Source organism: Harpegnathos saltator, unplaced genomic scaffold (genome assembly GCF_003227715.2).
Source record: "Harpegnathos saltator strain DR-91 unplaced genomic scaffold, Hsal_v8.6 scaffold515, whole genome shotgun sequence".
In the NCBI taxonomy this organism is placed as follows: Eukaryota; Metazoa; Arthropoda; class Insecta; order Hymenoptera; family Formicidae; genus Harpegnathos; species Harpegnathos saltator.
Window position 1 is genome coordinate 85,016 of NW_020230333.1, and position 22,143 is coordinate 107,158.

The 22,143-nt window shown below is 46.5% G+C and overlaps 2 protein-coding genes across 2 annotated transcripts in view; both read right to left on the bottom strand.

Moving 5' to 3' along the window:
• The window catches only part of Fak (protein tyrosine kinase 2 Fak), a 60,959-nt gene extending 54,935 nt beyond the window's left edge, over nucleotides 1-6,024 (bottom strand). Inside the window, exon 1 of the mRNA XM_025302840.1 lies at nucleotides 5,683-6,024. The gene's annotated coding sequence lies outside the window, so the exon portion shown is untranslated. The remainder of the gene's footprint in view (nucleotides 1-5,682) is intronic.
• A 5,479-nt stretch (nucleotides 6,025-11,503) lies between these two features.
• The window catches only part of LOC105186393 (serine protease inhibitor dipetalogastin), a 29,722-nt gene continuing 19,082 nt past the window's right edge, over nucleotides 11,504-22,143 (bottom strand). The window contains exons 2-9 of the mRNA XM_011146555.2: nucleotides 18,276-18,392; nucleotides 17,150-17,459; nucleotides 16,435-16,578; nucleotides 15,684-15,854; nucleotides 15,283-15,447; nucleotides 14,930-15,052; nucleotides 14,098-14,274; nucleotides 11,504-12,655 (exon numbers count right to left, since the gene is read on the bottom strand). Of these exons, the coding sequence (XP_011144857.1) occupies nucleotides 12,424-12,655; nucleotides 14,098-14,274; nucleotides 14,930-15,052; nucleotides 15,283-15,447; nucleotides 15,684-15,854; nucleotides 16,435-16,578; nucleotides 17,150-17,459; nucleotides 18,276-18,392 (1,439 nt within the window). The 3' untranslated portion in view covers nucleotides 11,504-12,423. The remainder of the gene's footprint in view (nucleotides 12,656-14,097; nucleotides 14,275-14,929; nucleotides 15,053-15,282; nucleotides 15,448-15,683; nucleotides 15,855-16,434; nucleotides 16,579-17,149; nucleotides 17,460-18,275; nucleotides 18,393-22,143) is intronic.

Below are 22,143 nucleotides of genomic sequence, written 5' to 3' on the forward strand. Positions count from 1 at the left end.
GGCATTACTCAAGCAATATTTATCAGGATACGACAAAAGTATACTCTTTTGGTATCTCGCGTGGTAAAATTGACCACGCTCCCGTGCTTAACGGTCTCGCACATGAAGAATATACTGTAGTGAGAACTGCAACACAATTTTTATGATCTTGGACTATATTATGACTTGGGCGTATATGACCGAAATTAAACTATATATTTGTATAGAAATGTTGTGCACGTCTGTCCTTTTACTTAATACAATATTGTAAAAAAAGATATAACGTTGACGTAACTTCTTCCACAATATCTTTTCCCTGTATACATTTTGTTTTGTTATATTTACGACGATAGTGATGTAAGATGTGAGGTAGAAGGGGAAGAAAATCGGTAACTGTTTGAGAATAAGTTTGTTCCCACTTACCTCGGACGCAGGAATGTGAATTTCATCAATCGCTGATAATATTATGCGCACGACAAGTAACGACGACAAAGAAAGATATATAAGATGGAACGATACTAATTTACTCAAATACATATACACTGCAGATATATATCCGCGGGAAGACGCGCGATATGTTTTCTTTCTGTAATGGTCTTCTTCGCACGGATCGCATCCGACAGAATACGTGGTATACGTGGCGAGGTAAGAAGCACGGGGGAACCGAAGACACAGACTCTCGATTATACGCACTATAAATTTTCGAGTCACGCGCCATTAACTCGCCGATAGCTGAAAATCCGGCTGAATCGATGAATCCGGACAGAAGTAATATGTCGGCTGAATTATTTCATGGGCTAGTTTGCGAAACGTGAGAACGTCGTTTTCGACGCTGCGCAATCGCTCGCGAGTAATTAATAATGAGAAAGATGGTAGCCAGTTTTAATAGACCAATAAAACCCTACACTACTGAGATTTCTATAACAACAGGAAACTTGTGTAATTTTCTAATTATTTCCACACAGGGCTGTGTGGAAATAAAACTCAATGACGACAGATAAAGATTGAAATAATTGGAAATCTTAAAACGACGATACACAAATCAAGAGAATACATTAGAGAATAGATATGAGATAACAGACGTTAGTTTTGAGAGATAAGCAGCCTTTGAACAGCAATAGCAGACAGGACGGAGAGGATAACCTTCGTCATCAGGCAGACAATAAGTCGTAAATGGACGACGCGAATTGCTCGACACACCATTAAAATGGGTATGGGCAGAAAAGCGTGACTGCGACGAGGAAAGCGCCAGGCCAGGAGTTGCCTGCCAGGATACATAAAGAAATCGAAGGGTTTGCTTCTCGTCTTGGTTCGCCGCTCGATCTGCGACGAGGGAGAATTGGATCGAGCGATCGATCTCCTAATCGCGAATCGAGATACGACGAGCTACGCTCAGCTTATAACCTTTGGAAAGAGAGCACCGGTGTTTTTCTCTGTCAAAATTCAATCGATCTCGATACAATGGTATAATTGGCATTTTTTCACAACACCTGAGCAATTTTATCGGTAATATCGACGGTAATTTGAATGAGATTTGTAAAGTTACAAGCGCGAAAGCACGAAGCAATAAAATCAAGCACGAGCGAAGGTGGTCTTTCGGTAGTTTTTTTCGATTCACTGGGAGTGACTGTGAAAATCGACAATCGACAATCGACAATAGGACGAAATTAAGTGTCAGTTTCCGAGCAATAATAGAAACGACAAATATGTCGTTCTATATAGCATTTTGTCGAATATTCGTTTCGATAACAAAGCGAAAATGATCGCGTGACATTCCATCGCGGACGAACCTAAAGCTCTTTTCGAGATCTCTCCGGCGAGAGAGGAAGCGAGAGAGACTCAAGATACATAAATCAAATGAAGATTCATTCGAAGGCTTCCGGAGGGAGGTGTAGTCAAGGCGAGAAATGCGGCCGGGTTTCTCGACCGGACATTAACGACGCGTTGATAGAAAAGTTTGCCGCGACGAACGTCCAGTTTGGGATGGACGCGAAAGCGAGAGCGAGAGCGAGAGCGAGAGAGAGAGAGAGAGAGAGAGAGAGAGAGAGAGAGAGAGAGAGAGAGAGAGAGAGAGAGAGAGAGACTAATGCTGTCGATAATTGCGCGAAATGGAAGAGAAATGATATCTGGATTTGCGAAAGATGGAGTGAGCCAATAGTGAGCGAGTGATAATGCAGAAAATATGCGGCGAAGATTTTGCGAAACGAAACTCCCGAGAGCGAATTCTATCTCGAGGGAAATGCGAAGGATACGAATCAAAAAGGTCGCGTGAATAGGCTCGCGCAGCTGAAAACCGAAGCGATGAAAAAGGGATGCGGCGAGGATGTCGAGAGCAGAAACAACAAACACAAACGGACGCTATTACTGGTGCTTCGATTTCAGACGGCCCTAGTAATTACGAAGATCGTCCGTAAGAATGAAACCGCCGAGAAGCCGAACATTGGAAAGTCTGCGCTAAACCGATGGTAAAATCAGCAAACTTGGGCGCGATAATAAACTTTCGCTACGTCCGCGTTGAAAGTGTGAGAAAAACGATCGTGAAAACGAACGTTCCAAATCATTTCCTCGATAACAATTCGAGTTCGCAAGTGTGTGTACGCGCGCGCAAAAGAAAATTGATATTGCTTTTGTGTATTGCGCGCTTTTGTCGCGTCGCCAAATAAGTCCGTCATATGTATAAGAGGAACAAGGAATTTGATATTTGGGAAAAGTAAAAACCGAGAATTTGTTTAAAAAAATAAGAGGGATTAGTATTTGCGGGCATTGTATTCATATAAGGATGGTATTAAAAGTGTGATGGTCAAATTAAAAGAGCATGCTAAATGAAACATTGCTGGGGGGGACGGTCGCAATTCGTTCAAGCCCGGAGAGTATGGGACTTTTAGCATTGCACATGCAAGACCTACCACCCTTTTATAATTCCATATCACCCTTCTCCGAGGAGAAAAAGGATTCCAGATCCGGTCCGAGGTCAATTCCCTCGACTTACACTCTCAAGGTTGGAGCGTGTGACACGGCCATTAAGACACAATAGATCATTTCAAGCTGTTGCGGCATATAATTAAACTCAACAACAGCCGTGCAGATATTTGCGCGATCGGTGGCCTTCGCGCGTGAGTATAACAGCGGAACAAGAGCTAAATGATTTCCCGCTCTTAAGCATCTGCGTTTTTCTTGATGATGGAGCGCAACGATTTAGCATCGACGATTCGCGAAAGAAATTGAAACGGAAACGAACGCGTTAGAGAGAGAGACAGAGAGAGAGAGAGAGAGAGAGAGAGAGAGAGAGAGAGAGAGAGAGAGAGAGAGAGAGAGAGAGACAGAGACAGAGACAGAGACAGAGACAGAGACAGAGACAGAGAGAGAGAGAGAGAGAGAGAGAGAGAGAGAGAGAGAGAGAGAGAGAGAGAGAGAGAGAGAGAGAGAGAGAGAGAGAGAGAGAGAGAGAGAGAGAGAGAGAGCGTGCAAAAATACCGCGCTCACCAATTGTCGGAGCATGGTAAGAGTTTCCTTACGCACGAATGTGAATATCGAGTTACTGCGAGTGTTGCGTAATCGCGTATCGCGTTCATCCAATAATTCGCGTCCATGTGGAGATCGGATGATGCGAGAGTCACGTCGTTCGCCATGGTTACGTGATCGTCTATTAAAATATTAAAGCGCATGGCACAGAACGTGTGGATTCTATAACAATGCAATACGATCTGTAGCTTGCTTGAGTTGTTGCGCGAAATAAACTCGCTTACGCTCCGTCTAGCTCTAATGTTCTAATGTCATAATCAACGTTGTCATACAATATTGGAAACTTTTCTTACACCACAGGATGTCCGTTATCTCTCAACTGCGCACAAATCAAAGAAACTTGGGTGCATGTCGACGGAGGACATTTTGGCAGTCTTTATGAAACACGGGTGTAAATTGATCGTAGTTGTGAAATCGTGTCGATACTTGTAGCAAGAATGAACACAGCACTCAAGTGTGCTTTCGTAATACAATAATTCCGACTGTGCGAGCGCAATGTCGCAAAAGTGACAAAAGCCGTGCAAGTGCCGGCGCGACGACGATGCTGTGACAGACAATTAGGGCAGGAGCCCAATCTGGAGGTCAACTTGCTAGGAAATTCGTTCGAACGACAGAGGCGGAGCACTCTGTCTGCATTCAGACAGAGAGAGAGAGAGAGAGAGAGAGAGAGAAAGAGAGGGTATACTCTCGCTCGCATTTAATCGCTTTTCCTCGTCATTTAATTGCAAAGCATTTTCAACGTAATCCCAGACGGACTTTCTCATGACCATTACGACGCGAAATAATCAATGATGAAAACTTTGCAGTTTTTCTCAATTATTTTTATCATTTTGGCGACAATTTATACGCATATTTTCAAGTAACATTGCTCCGATATTCTCCGGTTCTCGATCGATAAATTTAATTATGTGCACAAAACTATTCTTGCCCAGTTGCTGCAATTATACGCCGCAAAGGAGTCGGCTGGCATTCGCGTACCGGCCAATGAAGATTCTTCAAGTTATTATTGAGTGAAATGATGATAAGATAACGATAATACTAAGGCGACTTCTGTTTGATGGCAGGTCTCGATAAATTCCCGATAAGCAAATCTACGAAGCGACCGACGTAATATTGGGTAATAAAGGCTTTTTGCAAATTCAAAAGAATAAGTTTTAGCGCAATATCTACGAGCAAAAATTGGACTCTCCATGGCGAAAGTTGCATCCGGCGAAATGGTTAGGCAACCGATTGCAATAGAATAGGACGGAATGTGAATGCCTTTCTCACGAATATCTCTCTCACGGGAGAATCATCGGAACGCTGTGTGAATTTTTACAAGCACGCGAATACGTCAGTGCGGAACAAAAAATTGTTTCATCGCTGTGCAGAATGAATGGAACAGTTTGATGCAACTGATGTATCATGCAAAAAAATTGATTCAACTCATCACTCTTTGAGAAATTGAATGAACTGAACGCACGTCTCTATGATATGTTAATAAAATTTTTGCCAGAATCAGCTACACGATTGCGAGCAACGAGGTTAGTTGAAAAAACAAAATTGTAGAGAAGGATATCGCCCATATAATAGGAGTTTCCGAGCCGGCAGTGAACCGGCATATGCAAAACCGTGGGACAAGGATCGAATCTGTTGCGCCACAGACCGGTCTCCCATTCAGGCAGATTCAACGCGACAAGGATTAAATTTCGTGAATTAAGACAAGGACCGGCGCGACAACCTTTGGATCGTGACGCGACCCGCAGGCTGTTTCTCCGGTCATATCCCTCCCTCCCTCTCTCTCTCTCTCTCTCTCTCTGTTCCTTACGCACGCGCGCGCGCGAGAGAGAGAGAGAGAGAGAGAGAGAGAGAGAGAAAGAAAGAAGAGGCAGAGATGGATGTAGACAACAGTCTTTTCCAGGGCCCACACATAATCGATTATGGAACGCGTTTGCGTCCCACGGAATTCGCAGAGTCTGGCTGCTTTTATGTAACATGATTCGCACAATCGTATAATCGCTCTTTCGCTCGGTGTGTACTAACCGACACAGGATTGGCCTCAAAGATGGCCTCTCCCACCGATATCAAATTCGCGGCTTTGGCGTTACAGCGCGATGCAACGCGCGATGTAGCTACGAGGTTAACGCCTGCCGTTGTTCTCGAATGAAAAGGTGACGATTGATCGCAATTTCCGGTACTTACGATAAAGACGATATCCGTAGTATTGAAGGGACCCGAGGGCACCGACGAACAGGATCCAGCGGGCGATTCCACCATCTGATGCCTCCGAGAGATGTCCAGCACGCGCCGCTCCGTGCGCCGTCCAAGAAGCGCGCGCGTTGCGTCAGTCGTTACGCGTCAGATCGCGCACGCAAACCACGTCAGACATGAATACACAAGAATACGGCCGGAATGTGAGAGCGTCTCGGTGCCGGGAGAGATGCAGACACTACCGCAAGACCATAAACAACGCGTCCTGTTCGCGTCCGGAACGGCGCGAACTCGATCAACCACGATCAGTTGTCGTAAACACTGGTCGCCATGTTGCCGAAGCATCTGTCAATACGAGCGTGCAGGAACGCCATCTCGCGCCAGCCACCGAGTCAGCCGCACTGACGAGTGGCGACACGCGCACGCACGATTCGTTGATGGTACCAGCAGAGAGAAACCTGATCTGAGCGGCCAACACGGCATCATTTTCTGCGACACCGACTTTCCGCACTGGGAAAGGACGCCATCTGCATCCATTTTGAGAGGGAAACTACGATGCTACATCCACTTCCACTTGCGAGTCTCTCGGTGGTAAAATCTGCATGTGGTGGAAGTTTGTGCTACATTCACTTACAGACGGTTCATGTCCGTGCTGCTGCAACAGTTGCCATCTCTATGAGGGCCAGAGTGAGGCCCGCAATGTTTACATCGCGGGCCGATTGTGTTGATCGGCTCGCGAGCGACGACACTTTTTGCCCTTCGTATTATTATCAATACTCGCGCACTTCGCGTGCATTCGACCTCATTCCATCAACAGCAGCCGTGCGCGACGCGCTCGTCACTTCCGGCTCCTAAGAAGAAGTTCCGTATCTCGTCGGTCCTCGAGATACTCAATCGGCATCGCGTTGATTAACCGCACGGTCGAATCGCGAGTATCGGCATTAGGAGCGTGAGCGAGTGAAATCCGGAGGACTCCAGCAGCCGGGAAGCAGAACGCCGGCAGCGATACGTCACGTTTCCAGGTATGTGGAATCATTTATTATGCGGGAGGTCTCCCTATATAACAAGAGCGGACGTTTGACGAATAAGAAGAAGGGAATAAGAAGTCGGAATTTCGCGCTCGGCATTCACAATCCGTCATCATCCGACTGGTACATCCGACATGACTTTATGAATCTGCAATTACTCTCGTCAATCTCTGTCTATCTCTGCCTATCTATTTATTGCGTTGCTGTATACAAAAGATACTGATCCAGACAGAGATGGATAACGGTCCACGAACGCGGATCTCTAATTCATCATCGTGTTCTCGATCAAACATTCTGAATAATTCCCAATCGTATGAGTATACCCGTCTTGTGTAGAATATTCAACGTCATACCTTCTTCTTAGACTGCGACCTTTATTGTTTTCGGTCAGCGCTTCTTTCAAGTCTGTTTACTCTCGTTACGAGATCTAAATTTTAATGTCCATTCGTAAAAGAGTATTTTCGAGAGCACACGACTGTTGTCACCGCTTCTTGTTGTCATTTTTTTTTTCGTCAGCTCTTTCAAGAGCTCCTATCTAGACTTTCAATGTCAATGAAGAAAAGAAATCGTAGCGAATATTCTCCACTCATCCCGACCAAACATTCTTTCTCAACCGCAGCTTACCAACTAAGAACGCTAAATGTTTGTTCCAGACGTTGCGGGAAGCAAGTCCGGCGGACGCGGATGCCACCACCGGAGGATCCGGTTCGGGCGGAGCAGGGTCGGCCGGAAGGTAAAGTTCACAAGTTTCCTACACATCTGTGTTCAACTCTTTACAATCTTTGCCTCTGCAACTTGTTCCTCATCAGCTCTCTTGAAAGCTTCATGTCCCATTTAAATTTTCAATGTTGGAACAAAAATATTGAGATAAAAATCCCATATCAAAATATTTCCGTATTTTCGATTCGTCTCGAACAAAGATATTCTCTCACTACTGCAGATTACCAGCTACTTTTCTGTTTCAGTTATTGCGGAAAGCAACAACAATCCGGCAGATGCGGATGCCGCACCGGAGGATCCGGTTCGGGCCAAGCAGAGTCGGTCGGAAGGTAAAGTTTACAAGTTTCCTACACATTTGTGTTCAACCCTTTACGATCTTTGCCTTTGTAACTTGTTCCTCGTCAGCTCTCTTGAAAGCTTCAAGTTTCCCATTTAAATTTTCAATGTTGGAACAAAAATATTGAGATAAAAATCCCATATCAAAACATTTCCGTGTTTTCGATTCGTCTCGATCAAAGATATTCTCTCTCTACCGCAGGTTATCAACCGGGAAAATTATTTTCCTGTTTCAGTTGTTGCGGAAAGCAACGGCAATCCGGCGGACGCGGATGCCGCACCGGAGGATTCGGTTCGGGCCAAGCAGAGTCGGCTTGAAGGTAAGTTTTACTAGTTTACCATAGTCCTCTGTTTGACTCTTGGCGATCTGGGACAGCTGGGATATAATTTCCGGCTCGACTTGAATTACGATCGCAGAGGGTAAACTACTCTTTTACACGCCCGCACTCGTTGGTCTGATCTGATAAGCGAATGTGAATTTTTTGTTACAGAGTTGAAGCGGAACGTGGCCGGCTCTGACTGCAAGTCGTTTCGGTGAGTCAAAATAAAAAGAGAAACAAAATTCTGCATGACGGATGTGGGACTAAAAAATATCGTTCGAGTCAATGCGAATTGCAAATAGATTTTGCATGTGTGTGTTTGTGACGTTGAATAAAATACATTGCTCGAAACAATCAGGGGATTATTTGATCGATAGCCTGCATTACATACGGGATTTAAAATAGCGAATGATTCTCATTTGATGTTGATTTGAATAAGAGATATTCATGTCTACAAACGCGATACCGTCATCAGCTGCTTTATTTTCATTTTTCAAGCGGACCGCGGAATTATTTAACGACAATTATTCGACGACATTGCCCGTGTAAAATATATTCATACGCATAAATGCCGATACCGTTGGCTACTTTTCTTTTATTTCCAAAACAGGCTGTAGTGAATTATTTGGCAATATTGCCATTCGTCACGATCGTCTCTATTGTCTCGAGTGGCGTATAATACGCGCAGAAATTGCGCCAACGCACGCCGAGCTTAAGATATCCTCGCTCTCGCGCCTTTGAATATCGCGCCTTTGAATATCGCGACCGCGATTATCAATATACGCGTTTTTACCTTACTTTGTTAGTGCTGCTAACGAAGAAAGCTTAAGTTCTCATTTCGCCAAAGTATCGCGAACGTAAACTTCGTCGTGACAGAACTATCATGCGTGAAAACTTTGCCCCGCTCTCTCTCTCTCTCTCTCTCTCTCTCTTTGCACTCCCTCGGAGTGACCAGTTTCTGATCTTTCTAATCTTTCCTCGCATGCATTCGCGATGTATTCTCGTAGATATCGATATTTCCGCATTTTCGCGACTTTTTTTTCAGACGCGATCGCGAAAAGCGCCGTACAAATCCGTTGGACGAGTTGATAGATTTTCACACGGTTCTTGCTCATCGCCGATCAAGTTTACAGAGTCCGTTTCGCAGCGCGTGAAAGGTTTCCACCTTGTGCGATGTCGACGTAAAACGTTCGTTAATTGACGCAAATATCGTCACTCTAATACTCAAGTAGCGACCGCGTCGTGGAAGTATGGCGAAAGTGTAGCAATCAACGTGGGACGCGCTGCAAGATGGATGCTGCGCGACATGGAGAGCGGCAACGGACATGGGCGAACATTGGTGGATCTGGTTGGATGCAACGGAACATCATCAATATCATCATCGGTGGGTGTTTGACTCAATGCTCGCAGAGAGCTTTTTTATTATTACATTGTGCATGCCGCAAATGATTGCATTGACTTTTGTAACGACAAATATATTTCATGAATCATTGCCATATATTGTTGCCATATATTATTGCCGTATATTGTTGCTATATATTATTGCCACATATTGCCATATATTATCACCATACATTATGGCCACTTGAAATCGCGCGAACAATCGAGAAAACTGGATTCGCCGATAATCGCAAAGGCGCGCGGCAGACGTCACGGACGGATGACAGCAGCCCGTCGTCTCAGGGCTGCAATTTAACTTTAAACCGCAGCGGCCTCCGGTCGCAGGAAACTTTCTATCGCGGACTAACCCCTCGAGCGGAATGTTCCCGAGACGCGCTCTTGACATAAACGCTGGTTATAAGCGAACTTGCCTCGTCGCGGTATCGCGGTTGTCGCGGAAACGGAAGAAGGAAGAAAGGAGTTAAACATCCGCACCGTTGGGAAAAGAGGGGCGATAGCGTCCCTTCGCGAGCAGAATGTTAGGCCCTTGCGAACGCGAGCGTTAAATTCCACCGCGGCTGCGAACGTCCCCCGACTGGTTTCTTCGCGGGAACTGAATCTTCACATCACTCGCGCTTGATCGTGCGTTGAGACTCTATCGAGGGTGGGAGATTGAAGCGGGAGTTGTTGATGATATAAGCGTGACAAAGTAGTGGCGCATTTTATGATCGCTCTTTAAGATGCGGGCGCTTCTTTCGTCGGTGATAAAGATGAGAAGAAATCAAAGCCTACTGCCGGTGAGATCGTAAAAACCGCATAGATTTTCCTTCTGCTCGCGCGGCTGTTTAATCCGTATTACGAACATTTTTGCGAATAAGTATGGGGAAAGTGACATCCGCGGATAGATTGGATCGTCTGTGCTTGTATAACTCACAATTTCTTGTAAGGGGGAGTAGAGTGAGCAAGAAGAGTGTGCACGCTTTGCCGTTATCGTCATCAGGATGGATGTAGTGTGCACACATTTTCTCAGAGGGCGCGTCGGAATTTTCGGCAGAAAAAGCGTCCCAGCGTAATCGGTGGCCCTCTCAGATGGCCGCTCTCAGGTTTCTCTCTGACATTACCTCGTCGGTTGTCGAAATGTTGCTTAGCAGCTAAACCAGGGATCAATCGACGATGACGCGCTTGTCGTTTGCGTAATTCAGAATGATTTTTGCACGATCGCAGCCTCTCGCTTTTCACTGCACTTTATTTGACCGGACGGGACTATTCTCAGACGTTATGTTCGTTGAAAGTTCATTTGGCGTCAGCGACTGATAATTTCAGTCGACACGCACATGTATGTAAATTTTTCCGATTAAAGAGTGGAAGTAGACCTCATGTAGAAAAGGATGCACTCTGTCCATGCGCGTGCCATTTCTAGGTTCCGCTATTTCAAGCGCGCTAGTGTGTATCGCGCGAAGTTACATCGAAACGTCGTCGGTACGTTATCCGTTAAACAGCCGATAACTTTCTTTCGCATCGGCATGGCGTCGGATAGAATACGCTGCGCAATCTTCGTCCTTTCTCTGAAGCGAATTAAACGCCCGTACAAATGTCGGGAGTGCTGAATCAAGTGTCGGGAGATTGTCGCGTTAATTAGTAATATCGTAAAATTATTTTTCGTTGGTAGCGTCTCGCCTATGTTTTTTGTTGGAGTTGTGAAGTAGCAGTTGGCCAGCCAGCCGTTGAAGCCAGCAGGACTTTTTCGCTATACTGGGCTTGACGTAATGTTTGTAAATCAGATTTTTTGAGAATCTTCGCAGTAGAAATAAGCGTGAATGAATAACGTGTTATTTTCGATGATGTTATATGCACGCACGCACCGTATATGTATATATAACGGCTCTTATATCTTAAAATATATATATGATTTATTATAGACGTTGGAAGCGTATACAGTGTTAGTGTCAATACAGAAAAATGATTCTCGCATACTCAATAATAAATTAAAACTGTAATGATGATATATATATATATATATATATATATATAATCGATTGAACACACATCACATATCGGAAGGAGATATAGTAGCACAATATTCCCCTAGAATAAGAGTACGCTCTAGCAATATTGCATTGAGATACATTAATAGCCATAAGTAAAACGATGGGCGCAGCTATGAAAAAATGAAATCGTGTGTCGTATGCAACGATTAATGCTATAATAAATAATAATGAATCTATACCGTTAATTATGTATAAAGATATCGGAAGGACTATATCGATGCGCGACTGGCGACCCTTCCCTCGATTTATAAAGCACAAAAGAAAAGGAACAAATAACGTTTTAAAATTTACCACGAACGATTATTTGTCAAATTTAACATATAATATCGATTCGTGATCATTATAATAGTACGGATCGTTTTGTAATCACGCCAACAATCAAGAAAGGGTCGGCAACCGTGGCAATATTATTATTATATAGAAATACAGTAATAATAGCAGTAACAATACGATAACAATTCTAATTGCGACACAGGCAACATGCTCATTTCCCTCAAGCACGTTTCCCTTCGTGGGAAGAACATTCTCGATATATTTCCGCTCATCGAAATCAAATATCCTCGAATTCGGGCAAATTATTCTCTATCATATCGCTCGCGTCACGACGAAGTGTCTGGACTCGTCGCAACCGGTACAGTGAATATTCAATCGATTAGCGAAATTGCAGCTAGCTCTCCAAGCGACGGAATACTTGAAAACTCATGACAAATGAATATATAGTAATCGTCGGTTCTCGATTCTTAGAGTTGCAAGTTAAATTATCTTTTCTATTGATCTCTCTCTCTCTCTCTCTCTCTCTCTCTCTCTCTCTCTCTCTCTCTCTCCCCCCCTCTTCTTCTCCTTTTTCTTTTTTCTCTCGTGTCACCTTGTCGAATCGTAGCTAGGTTGCTAGGACCAAGCTTAGTAGAGATAATTTTTCGGCTCTTCTGTCGGCTGACCGCATACTCCATGGTACTTTTTTGTGACGAGACTTCTGCTGCGGCAGTTCTCGATCTCTAGGAAACACTCGTTACTGTACGTCATACCGTCGGTACCGCATACAGGGTCATAATAAGGTGGGCAGATCTTCTGGCAGCCACGAAACAAGAAACCCTGGACACATCTCTTCATGGGCACCACGTACACGTGTTTCCTGTGAAGACGGAGAAAGAGAGAGTCAACATTTTTCTGTCCATACCTGATAGACAATACTCGGATACATACGCGTACTCGTCACGTCATTATGATATATATATGTGTGTGTGTGTGTGTGTGTGTGTGTGAGTTGTAACTAACGTTCTTCTCTCCGCTTTGTTCGTTAGGAACAAAGTACGTTGTACAAGTGTTTGAGAGTCGATGTTTATTGATTTGTCATATTACATTTGATCTTTCACCCGTGGTTCGTAGGCGTGTATACGTCTCAAGCGTCGATTTAGCGTTAGAAAGCGGTCGAAAATAAAAAATAATTTCTTGGGGAGGAAATAGGTCGCGCGCTCGGAAAGGCATCGCCAATTTCTACTTTCGAGATTGTGCGATTGTGTTCAATTATACTCGTTCTCCAAAGTAGGATACTTTCCTCTCGTGTGTTTGAATAGCGGCTCGCAAACATCCACAACGGTCGCGCGATAGAAGCGGTTTATTATTTCCGTAAAGAAGAGATGCAACGGAACAGTTCTCCAGCTTGTGCTGAATCGCGCAGACTTTCATCAAACACGCGCGTGACACTAACTCGGATTAACCGTTTCTCGAGGACCAGTTTCTTCAGTTAGGCTATCCTCTCTTTGTGCGACTTCGTGTATCAATGCGCGATCGGACGTAATGAAAGTCCCGGAAAGTATTATAATCCAAAAGAGGCACAATCGCGGTCAGTGGAATTATACGCTCAACAGCGAAATGCACCGTTCTCTAGATGCTTCAGAATAAGTCAATTCGAACGCTAATAATTGACCTTGCTACTTCCTTACAACGAGACACTTAAATTCTATCCGATATCCCGCGCAGAGCGCAGTAGTAGCTGTTCATGTTATACGAGAGGAAGAAAAGGCACTCGTATGCATACCATGGAGAGTGCACAACGATTAAAGTAAGAATTGATAGCTCATAGCTCCAAGGTGATCCAGTTACTTCCGTCGATTGTAAAAGATTCAATGCGACTGCGGCGGTTCGAAAGTTAGCTTACACCGTTCACCGTTCAATCTCTCACCGAGTATTTGCACAGCAAATGTAAGCATAATGTAACTTCATTCCGAGTGATCAACGAGAGACGAGATTAACTGGCTTGGCGTATTTTGCAAGCATGCAATGAAACGAAAATTTTGAGTGCACTTTTCTCAAGATAATACTACACTCATCTCATACACTTTTCGTGCTCGCTTCATGAAATGAAAAAGTTTATTTATATTTATTTATCTGAAAAAGCCCCGCCAAGATTAGATCGAGTCCCACGAGAGTTTCGCGAAAATCATGAGGGGCGGAGAAGAGGTTTGATTTAATAAAAGTGCCGATTGATTGCGTATGAAACAAAAGCAACCGCGTAACCGCGCCACGCTTCAATGAAACGTGCAAACACAATGCTTCGCGGTCAGGCGGGCTTACCCGCAATTGTCCCTCTTCATCTCGCATTCGTTGCGATAGAGCTTGTTGTCGGAGCCGCAAACAAACTGACGCTCTCCGGTGCAGATTTGGTTGCAAAGCGCGGTGGTGCGACAATGTTGTGCCGGAACTTGAACCACCCTCTGGCCGCAAGTCTCACGCCGCAGATGGCAGAGGGATCTAAAATGCATACGAGTGCACACACATATATATAAGTACGCATCCGCTAACACGGAGCCCGCAAAGACGGAGGAGCGGGAACAGTCCGCCCGCTATTTAGTCCTTGAACGTTGAATCACCCTCGTTACGCCGCGCTGTATACAACTTGAGTTCCAACGTCTCCGGTCCCGATTTCTTTTCTTTTTCTTTAACTTTTATTTCTCTTTGTTACTTTATATTTTAGACCTCACCCGCACGTCTCTTTTCTTTTCCTCTCTCTCTCTCTCTCTCTCTCTCTCTCTCTCTCTTTTTCTTTTTCAATATTGCGACTGTAGAGATAGCAGAAGAGAATAAAATCGTACGTGAGATGAACATGTCGCGGTCAAGCGCATCAAGTCGTCGTCTCGAACGGAAACATACCTTTACCTATATTTTGATGAAAACTCCTTGATGAAATTTAAATCGATAAATTACGCTTTGTCTCGCTCGAATCGAGAGTCAGCGGATACGAGTAACGTTTGGATTGGAGAGTAACGGGGAATAGCGGGTTTCAGAAACGACTCGCGCGGCCTCCTGTTAGGCAGCTTTCTCTCTAACGAACGATCGTTCGAGATTCACGCGCCCTTAAAACCTTCGGCACCGGACGTTCCGGAATCCAAATAACTCTCTTAATCACCGATAAACGTTGCCGTCGCTGCCACAAACTGGTTCCTCGGGTACTTGGGCGCAGTCTTCGGGGCACTGTTCGATCTCCTTCAAGGTCGTGCACTCGCCGACGTGAGCCAATTGGATGCCCTTTCTGAAATAGAATCAGAGTCGAGAAGGATTAGGCAATTTTGTCGATCGATATCGATTGTTCGATCGATTGAGTGACGTGGCCGAAGAATCGCAGTCACGACCTGCGGGGAGGGAGTGTCTGCGTCTCTTCGAGGATGCGTCAACATAGCCCGCGTGCTATCCCATTCCGCGTGATATCCGAGAGTTACATTAGAGTTAGTCATGTTAACTGTATAAATAAACGTAACTTACAAGCAAACTGCCACGTTCAAGTGGCACTGGTTCGGATATGTATTCGCGTCGCTACCACAAACCGGATCCACTTCGCTTCCGCATCTCTGTTGTTGCTTCGTGCATTTTGTTAGCCGGGATCGACACTTCTCAAAGTCCACCGCCGTTACCTTTCTTCTCGCATGCCTGTCGATTAACTTTGGCTTTAGCTTGCTTAAAGATTTACAACAACAACAACAACAACCGACAATCGGTTATTAACGTGCGCGCGCGCGTAGCTTTCCCAGTGAGTTTCCCAGTGAGAGAGCGAGTTCCGCGTTTATTTGTCTCGTATATATAATGTCGAGACTTGGTGGAACGGGTGTCCGTGTTGCGCGAGCGCTGTAGCGCACGACAACTGACTAAACGATAAATATACGTACCCGCAGTTTAGCATTTGCATCTCGCATTCATTCCTGTATATACTTCCATCCGATCCGCATACCGACACTTCCGGCTCGCTTTCGCAGTCCAAGGGACACGTGTTCGATTGGCCTCCGGATGTCCGTTCTCGCGACACGCAGAACGACATCGGTACCTCGAAGACATGTTTGCTGAAAAGCAGCATGGTTGGACGAATAGGTCGATTAGAGATTCGAGGTACCAGGTTCCCATGGTATAAACCATAAATCATGTGATCAGAGATAGGCTAGGAAAAAGAATACAACAGAGGGAGGGAGGGAGGGACAGGCGGGTAAAAGCAGTGTAGGATACGGACGATGAATCAGAGATATCTGCGGGAGACGCGCGGTTGGGCCGCGCGTTTATTCAATTTCAATTTCATAGCAAATCGCGCGCGCGCACGATATTCGTGCATAAATCCCCTCGCGAAAAGAAGCGACGAGGGATTAGCTTGATCGAGAGGCAAACTCGAGAGGCAGAGCTCTCGAGTGTTCTTGAAGTTGCGCGTAGGGTTTATAACGAAGAGCACGGGGCAGCGATTCATGAATGATTAAGTGCACGAATAGGGCGGCGAGAGGAAAAAAGAGAAAAAGATGGGGGAACGGGGGGGGGATCTCGAGAGAGATTTTCGCCAAGTGGATCCCGCTCGCTGTGGGCTAAGCAGAACACCACGACCACGACGATTCCTAGTCGTAGGTTCTGTCCCAGCCTGCGCGCGGACTGCGGACTTACCCACAGTTCTTCGCTCGCATTTTGCAGGTGTTGGAGTACAAAATGCCGTCGCTACCGCAAGCAGGCTTGGCACCACGCCAACATGATTCGCGACAATGTCTTGTGGTCTGGCAATGCTTCTTATTCGTACGCACGACGCCTTGGCTGCAAACGGGAAAGTCAAAGAAAAAAGTCAAAAGTGGTTTTGCGGCGAAGTGACTAGTTTTATGTTCGGAATCAGCGAATCAGCCCCTCTCCTGCCACCTGCGCACTGTGGCCACCATGCGCCACAGTGCGCAGAAGAGTTATACATTTTACGAGGAGAGAGAGAGAGAGAGAGAGAGAGAGATAGAGAGATAGAGAGATAGAGAGATAGAGAGATAGAGAGATAGAGAGATAGAGAGATAGAGAGATAGAGAGATAGAGAGATAGAGAGATAGATAGAGAGATAGAGAGATAGAGAGAGAGCAGCGACTCAGCAGCAACTCTGTGTGCGAAACTCTCTCACTATTCGCGCAGACTCGGAAAGATATATTTCTTCATTTTCATATAAGAGGAAGGGTTGGCAAATAAATAAATTAATAAATCGAATTTCCCGTTGTCCGCGGACTGAACGAGCGATTCGAGCGTGGCTGCTCGCAAGACAAGAGAGTCTGGCAAAAGTCTGGCTGTTGCGTCGCGTAGCTGTTTCTCGGCGGCAGTCGTCGATGTCGTTTGTTCGTTTGTTCCTTCGTACCCGCAAGTGAGCAGCTTCATCTGACACGTAGACTTGTAGACGTTTCCATCGCTTCCGCAAACCGGTCCGTCGAGCGGCGCGAAATCGCACGAAACCGGGCAATTCTCCCTGTGGGCCGAAATATTGTTGCACGGCCCGAGATGGGACAGCTCGATCCCGACCCGGCAGATCTCCACCCTGAGCATGCACTTGTTCAGGTAGGTACGCCCATCGGTGCCGCATACCGGATCTTGATCGCCTGGACAGCGATGCTCGCACTTGCTACCGGATGACCTCAGGCAAGCCGTCTTCTCCGTGGCCACGGTAACGCCTAAACGAACGCATACGGACGAAATGATGAGAGATACGCGGGTAGATTTCGCGCGAGTCATCGAGCGAAACGAGATCTCTCTCTCTCTCTCTCTCTCTCTCTCTCTCTCTCTCTCTCTCTCTCTCTCTCTCTCTCTCTCTCTCTCTCGAGGTGTACGACCTCGTTGTCCAACGGCGAACAAATCACCCCGCGCGCTCTACAACACCCAAGTCCCGTCCGTTTCGACGCTCTAGGAAACCGAGGCGCGCGCGCGCGATTCGTTTCGCAGCGCGAATAATTGATCGCGGCCGTCCGTTTTACAAATGAGCGAATCCTCGTTACCGCTTAGACTTCCATCCAGCGACTAGCTAGATAGACAGGCAGCGAGGGAGGGAGAGAGACAGAGAAAGAGGAGAGAGGGGGGAGGGGCGGCGGCGGCGGCGGAATATGACAGCGGAATCTCTTCATCGTGATCGTCCGCGCACAGCGCGGTAATATCGCGTAAGCCCGACGAATAAAGGTCGCTTTCGTCGTTTCCGCGATTGTAATTGAAGCGCGCCCGCTGCGCCGCTTGTATCTCTCGACAAACCGCTATTAACGCGACCACTGCGCTATTCTTACGGTCGGTTAATATACCGCGAAGCGGTATGGCGAAATCATACGGGCTTGTATACAGCGTGATATACATTCTAGATCAGCCAGTCTCGAAAGAAAACAGAAAAAAGGAAAAGGAGAAGGAAATCCGTAATTTCGCGTAATCAGAGCGTATTCTGCACGGCACGCACGGCTGTGTGTGAGTGTGTACGATAGCTAGTTATAATTAAAAGCGCCCCTTACCCTTTCCGCACATCTTCTTCCGCATTTCGCATTGCGACGCGTAAATGACACCGTCGCTGCCGCAAACGGGCTCGCCGCTCGGTGGACATATCCTGGGACACGCTGCCCATACGTAATCTGTATCAACAAAAGAGAAAAAGATACAGTAACGACGAAATTAACGATACAATGAATATATGTCGACAGTGAATGAGCGACATGTTTGTGAGAGAGTACAATAATAATTGTTGAAACGCGACGACGATCCGACGATCTCTGAGGATGAGTGTCGCATTGCATCGTTACGTCATCAACAACGCCGCATCGTTATGAACAATTGTGAAAAGAAACGGTGGACTTTTACGGTGGTTCTTTCGCTAAACTATATACATTTCTGCAGGACTTTCTTAATAGATGCTTGTTGTGCCGAGCATGTGCCCGCTCGAGTGTTGTTGGGAAAGCAAAATTTGAGCATCTACGGTGCATCCCCGGCATTCTGCTAAAAAAGAAGAAAGAAAAGAACAGAGAGAGAGAGAGAGAGAGAGAGCATGATAACATTTACTGTTAGGTTTCACTTGGTTTTATTATGCGCCATCAACGTAACACATACCTGGCCTGGCGTATAAAGAGCCGCGCTATTGTCTATTATTGTAATGATATAATTGTAATAATAATGCTCAAGCATATCGACGCACGAGTCGTGCGCATGGAAGAAGCAAAGTCAACAACAAAAAATTAAATAACTGCCCAAGCGGCGAGGGAAGGAAGAAGGGTCGGGAGGGGGAGGGGGAGGGGGGGCGGCGGAAGAGGGAGAGAGACAGAAAGGAAGTGAGTCGTACGCATGGTTTAACCATAATACGGAATAACCGAGTTATCTCTCACTGCGGGATCTTCCGACAAAACGATCGCTCGAATGTCCAGGATATTGCAGTCCATTGAAGTCCATAGGAAGTCCATTAAATAATGAACGCGCGGGACGAAGACGCGCATGTGCGCTACGCGATCGCGTCCGCGTATCGCGGAAATCGCGTTTAATGCACGATACAATCGGGATAAGATCGCGCGAACGCTGGAGTAATCGCGACGTAAGGACGTTATATATACGGAATGCATCGTATGTACGGCTCGTATGTATCTCTCTGTTCGACGTATACGCATTATACGGTTGTTAAGCAACTTGGACGGATGTATCCCTATCGCGAGTGAATTTTTACGATATGACACGCACCGAGCGTGATCGAAGCTGTGTGCTTTCTTTACTTTTCGTTAGATTGTCGTAGGGACAAAGCGAGATAAAAGTATCGATACCAGAATGGCCGCGGGATTGCCGCGTCTAACTCTGGATGTACTTGGCGTTTTGGCTCTGTTAAGTTCCAACATTCAAACTTTCAACGTACGCGTACCTATGTTCTATGTCGGATATGTTTGTACGCGTACGCATTGGTCCATTACGTGTACGTGAGTGCTCGGGCACATTTTTATCTCAATTATTTTTATCTCAATTGTGTGAAAATGTATATCGTGGGCTGGTATATCCACGCGAGCACGGTGACGCTTTTACGAGAAGTAAAGGCTGTTGCGCCTTTACTTTGGTGTACGTCGCCTCTCGCGTATTATAGTAGGCGGAGGATGCTATGCGAAGCGCTATATTAAATCGTTAACGGGGCATTCTACATGGGCAGAAATAATGCGTAGGCCGTGTTCAGGCAGTATTTAAGACCACGGCGAGAGAAACGGGGGGGGGAGGGAGAGGGGGGAGAGAGAGAGAGAGAGAGAGAGAGAGAGGCAAGGAGAAGAGAGCATGTAACATAATTTCCTGAAGTCTCTCATGGTCGCTCTTTTTGGCCCAACCGCGCGCGTATAGCGTTTATCCGCAGAATTCTCTGTCGAAACCTTAATTACTTCCGGTTGACCGTCGGGCAGATATCTACCGTGCTGTTCCGCGCGCCGGTCTCGGTCCAGCGCTCGTCGGGTCAACAGCACACGGGATTTACGGCGCTCGTTCCATACCGGATCGCATAATATATAACAAATTATAAAATCGGATTGTACAGTTAAGGATATGCCTGGTGTCCGAGGGCGCGGTCGCCATCCGTTTTCGAGTATCGAGGAAATGCATCGAGGCGCGCGCGCTTTATTACGCGGGTCTCCGGATCGGCGACCGCGGCCAGCGCGTTGCGAGTTAATGCGTTATTTATCGACCCTGCAAATTATACTGCAAATTGGTAACCAGCAAGTCGGAGGGTGGGGGACACGACGCGCGAGAAGAGAAGCGCATATCAGATATCGTGGATTCGAAGCTACGTTTCCTCCTGCGACTCGTCATTCTCGTTCGATAAAGCACACGCGTCGCGCACGCTCGATCGATCGCAACGATCGAGGTTCTTCGCGTTTCGTTCGGAAATCAGGACACGGTCGCGCGTGTGCGTGCACGTGCGAATACGCTACGCGGATGAGCGAGTAAAACGGGTTTACGAGTAGCTGTAATTACGGTGATTACGATTTATCGATCGACCGACGCCGCTTAATGACTTGCGGCCCGTCGTACATCAATGCACGAAGGTGCGATATCTAAATTGAATTCACCGGGCGCGTAAGCGTCGTCGCTGATGGGCTTCAAAGTTCTCTCTCTCTCTCTCTCTCTCTCTCTCTCTCTCTCTCTCTCTCTCTCTCTCTCTGCTTCTCTGCGAAAAGACCGAAAGTGTAACACAGCGCTTACACAGTCGCTGTTTCGTCCGTGCGCTCGCCAGAGAATCGATCGTACCGCGTTGCCCTGTAACCCGCTCTGCCTATCGATCATTTGAGTTTTTAATTTCGCCGCTCGATGCGCCGCACCTACCTCCCTTCATCATTTCCGCCATATTACCGGCACCACCACCACGATAACGCTCGACGGAATAATAATTGAAAAAAGTCAGAAGAAGAAAGAGCTCTTCGTGGCTTGGCAAAGTTTCCATTCGCGAGATATTTCGTGCGCTTAATGAACTACGAGACAACCTTGCGTTCCCCATCGACACTCTGTAATTAGCCTCTGCGTGAGAGACGGTAATTGCTTCAGTCGCCGAGAACTCGTGCGAATTTGTCAGTATTTATCTTTCGCTTTGCGATAATCGTTGTCGAAAGTGCACATACATTTCGCAAAGCGTCAACGACTTGTTCGGGGTCACTTGCAAACGGGAACGTCTTTGTTACAAACGAGACCGTCCGGTGATGATTTAACTCATCAGCTATTATCGAAAGCAATCAGACTCTCTTCAGATTGGAAAAAAAACGTGAGATATTCGTCGCCTCGACAGCCCCATCGGCTCCGGTGTGATGCTATTGAACAAATAGTTACTCGTTACATTGGCTGCATGATCTTTTCGTGACGCGCGCGCGCACGAGAGAGAGAGAGATTCGATCGCGGTCTGTTCGTGCAGACAACCGAGCAAGTAGTTGTTCGTAGTTGCTCTGCCATCACGATTAAATGAATCAATTATACCAATAAGCAGCTAACGTCTGGATAAGCGGCGATCGGCAATTGGCGAACAATGCAGATCGAATTATATGACCGTAGAAACTACGGGTCGCGCGCGTGCATGCACGCGCGGTAGGATGCACAATGAATGTGCTCGGATAGGGAAGGGAGGAAGAAGAGAAGACGACGGTGACGGCGGTGGGAGGAGGAGAATGAGAAGGAGAGAAGAAACGAGAGAGAGAGAGAGAGAGAGAGAGAGAGAGAGAGAGAGAGAGAGAGAGAGAGACGAGAGAGGAAAGCATATGCGGGTCGGTGAACCGCGGCAAGGATGCACCGGTCGGGTGGATGCTGCTCTTGGCATTTTTGTCCTCGAAACGAGAGCCCGAGGAAGGGACGAACGTGGTTGGTGGAGTAGCTCGCGCGCGCTCGCGC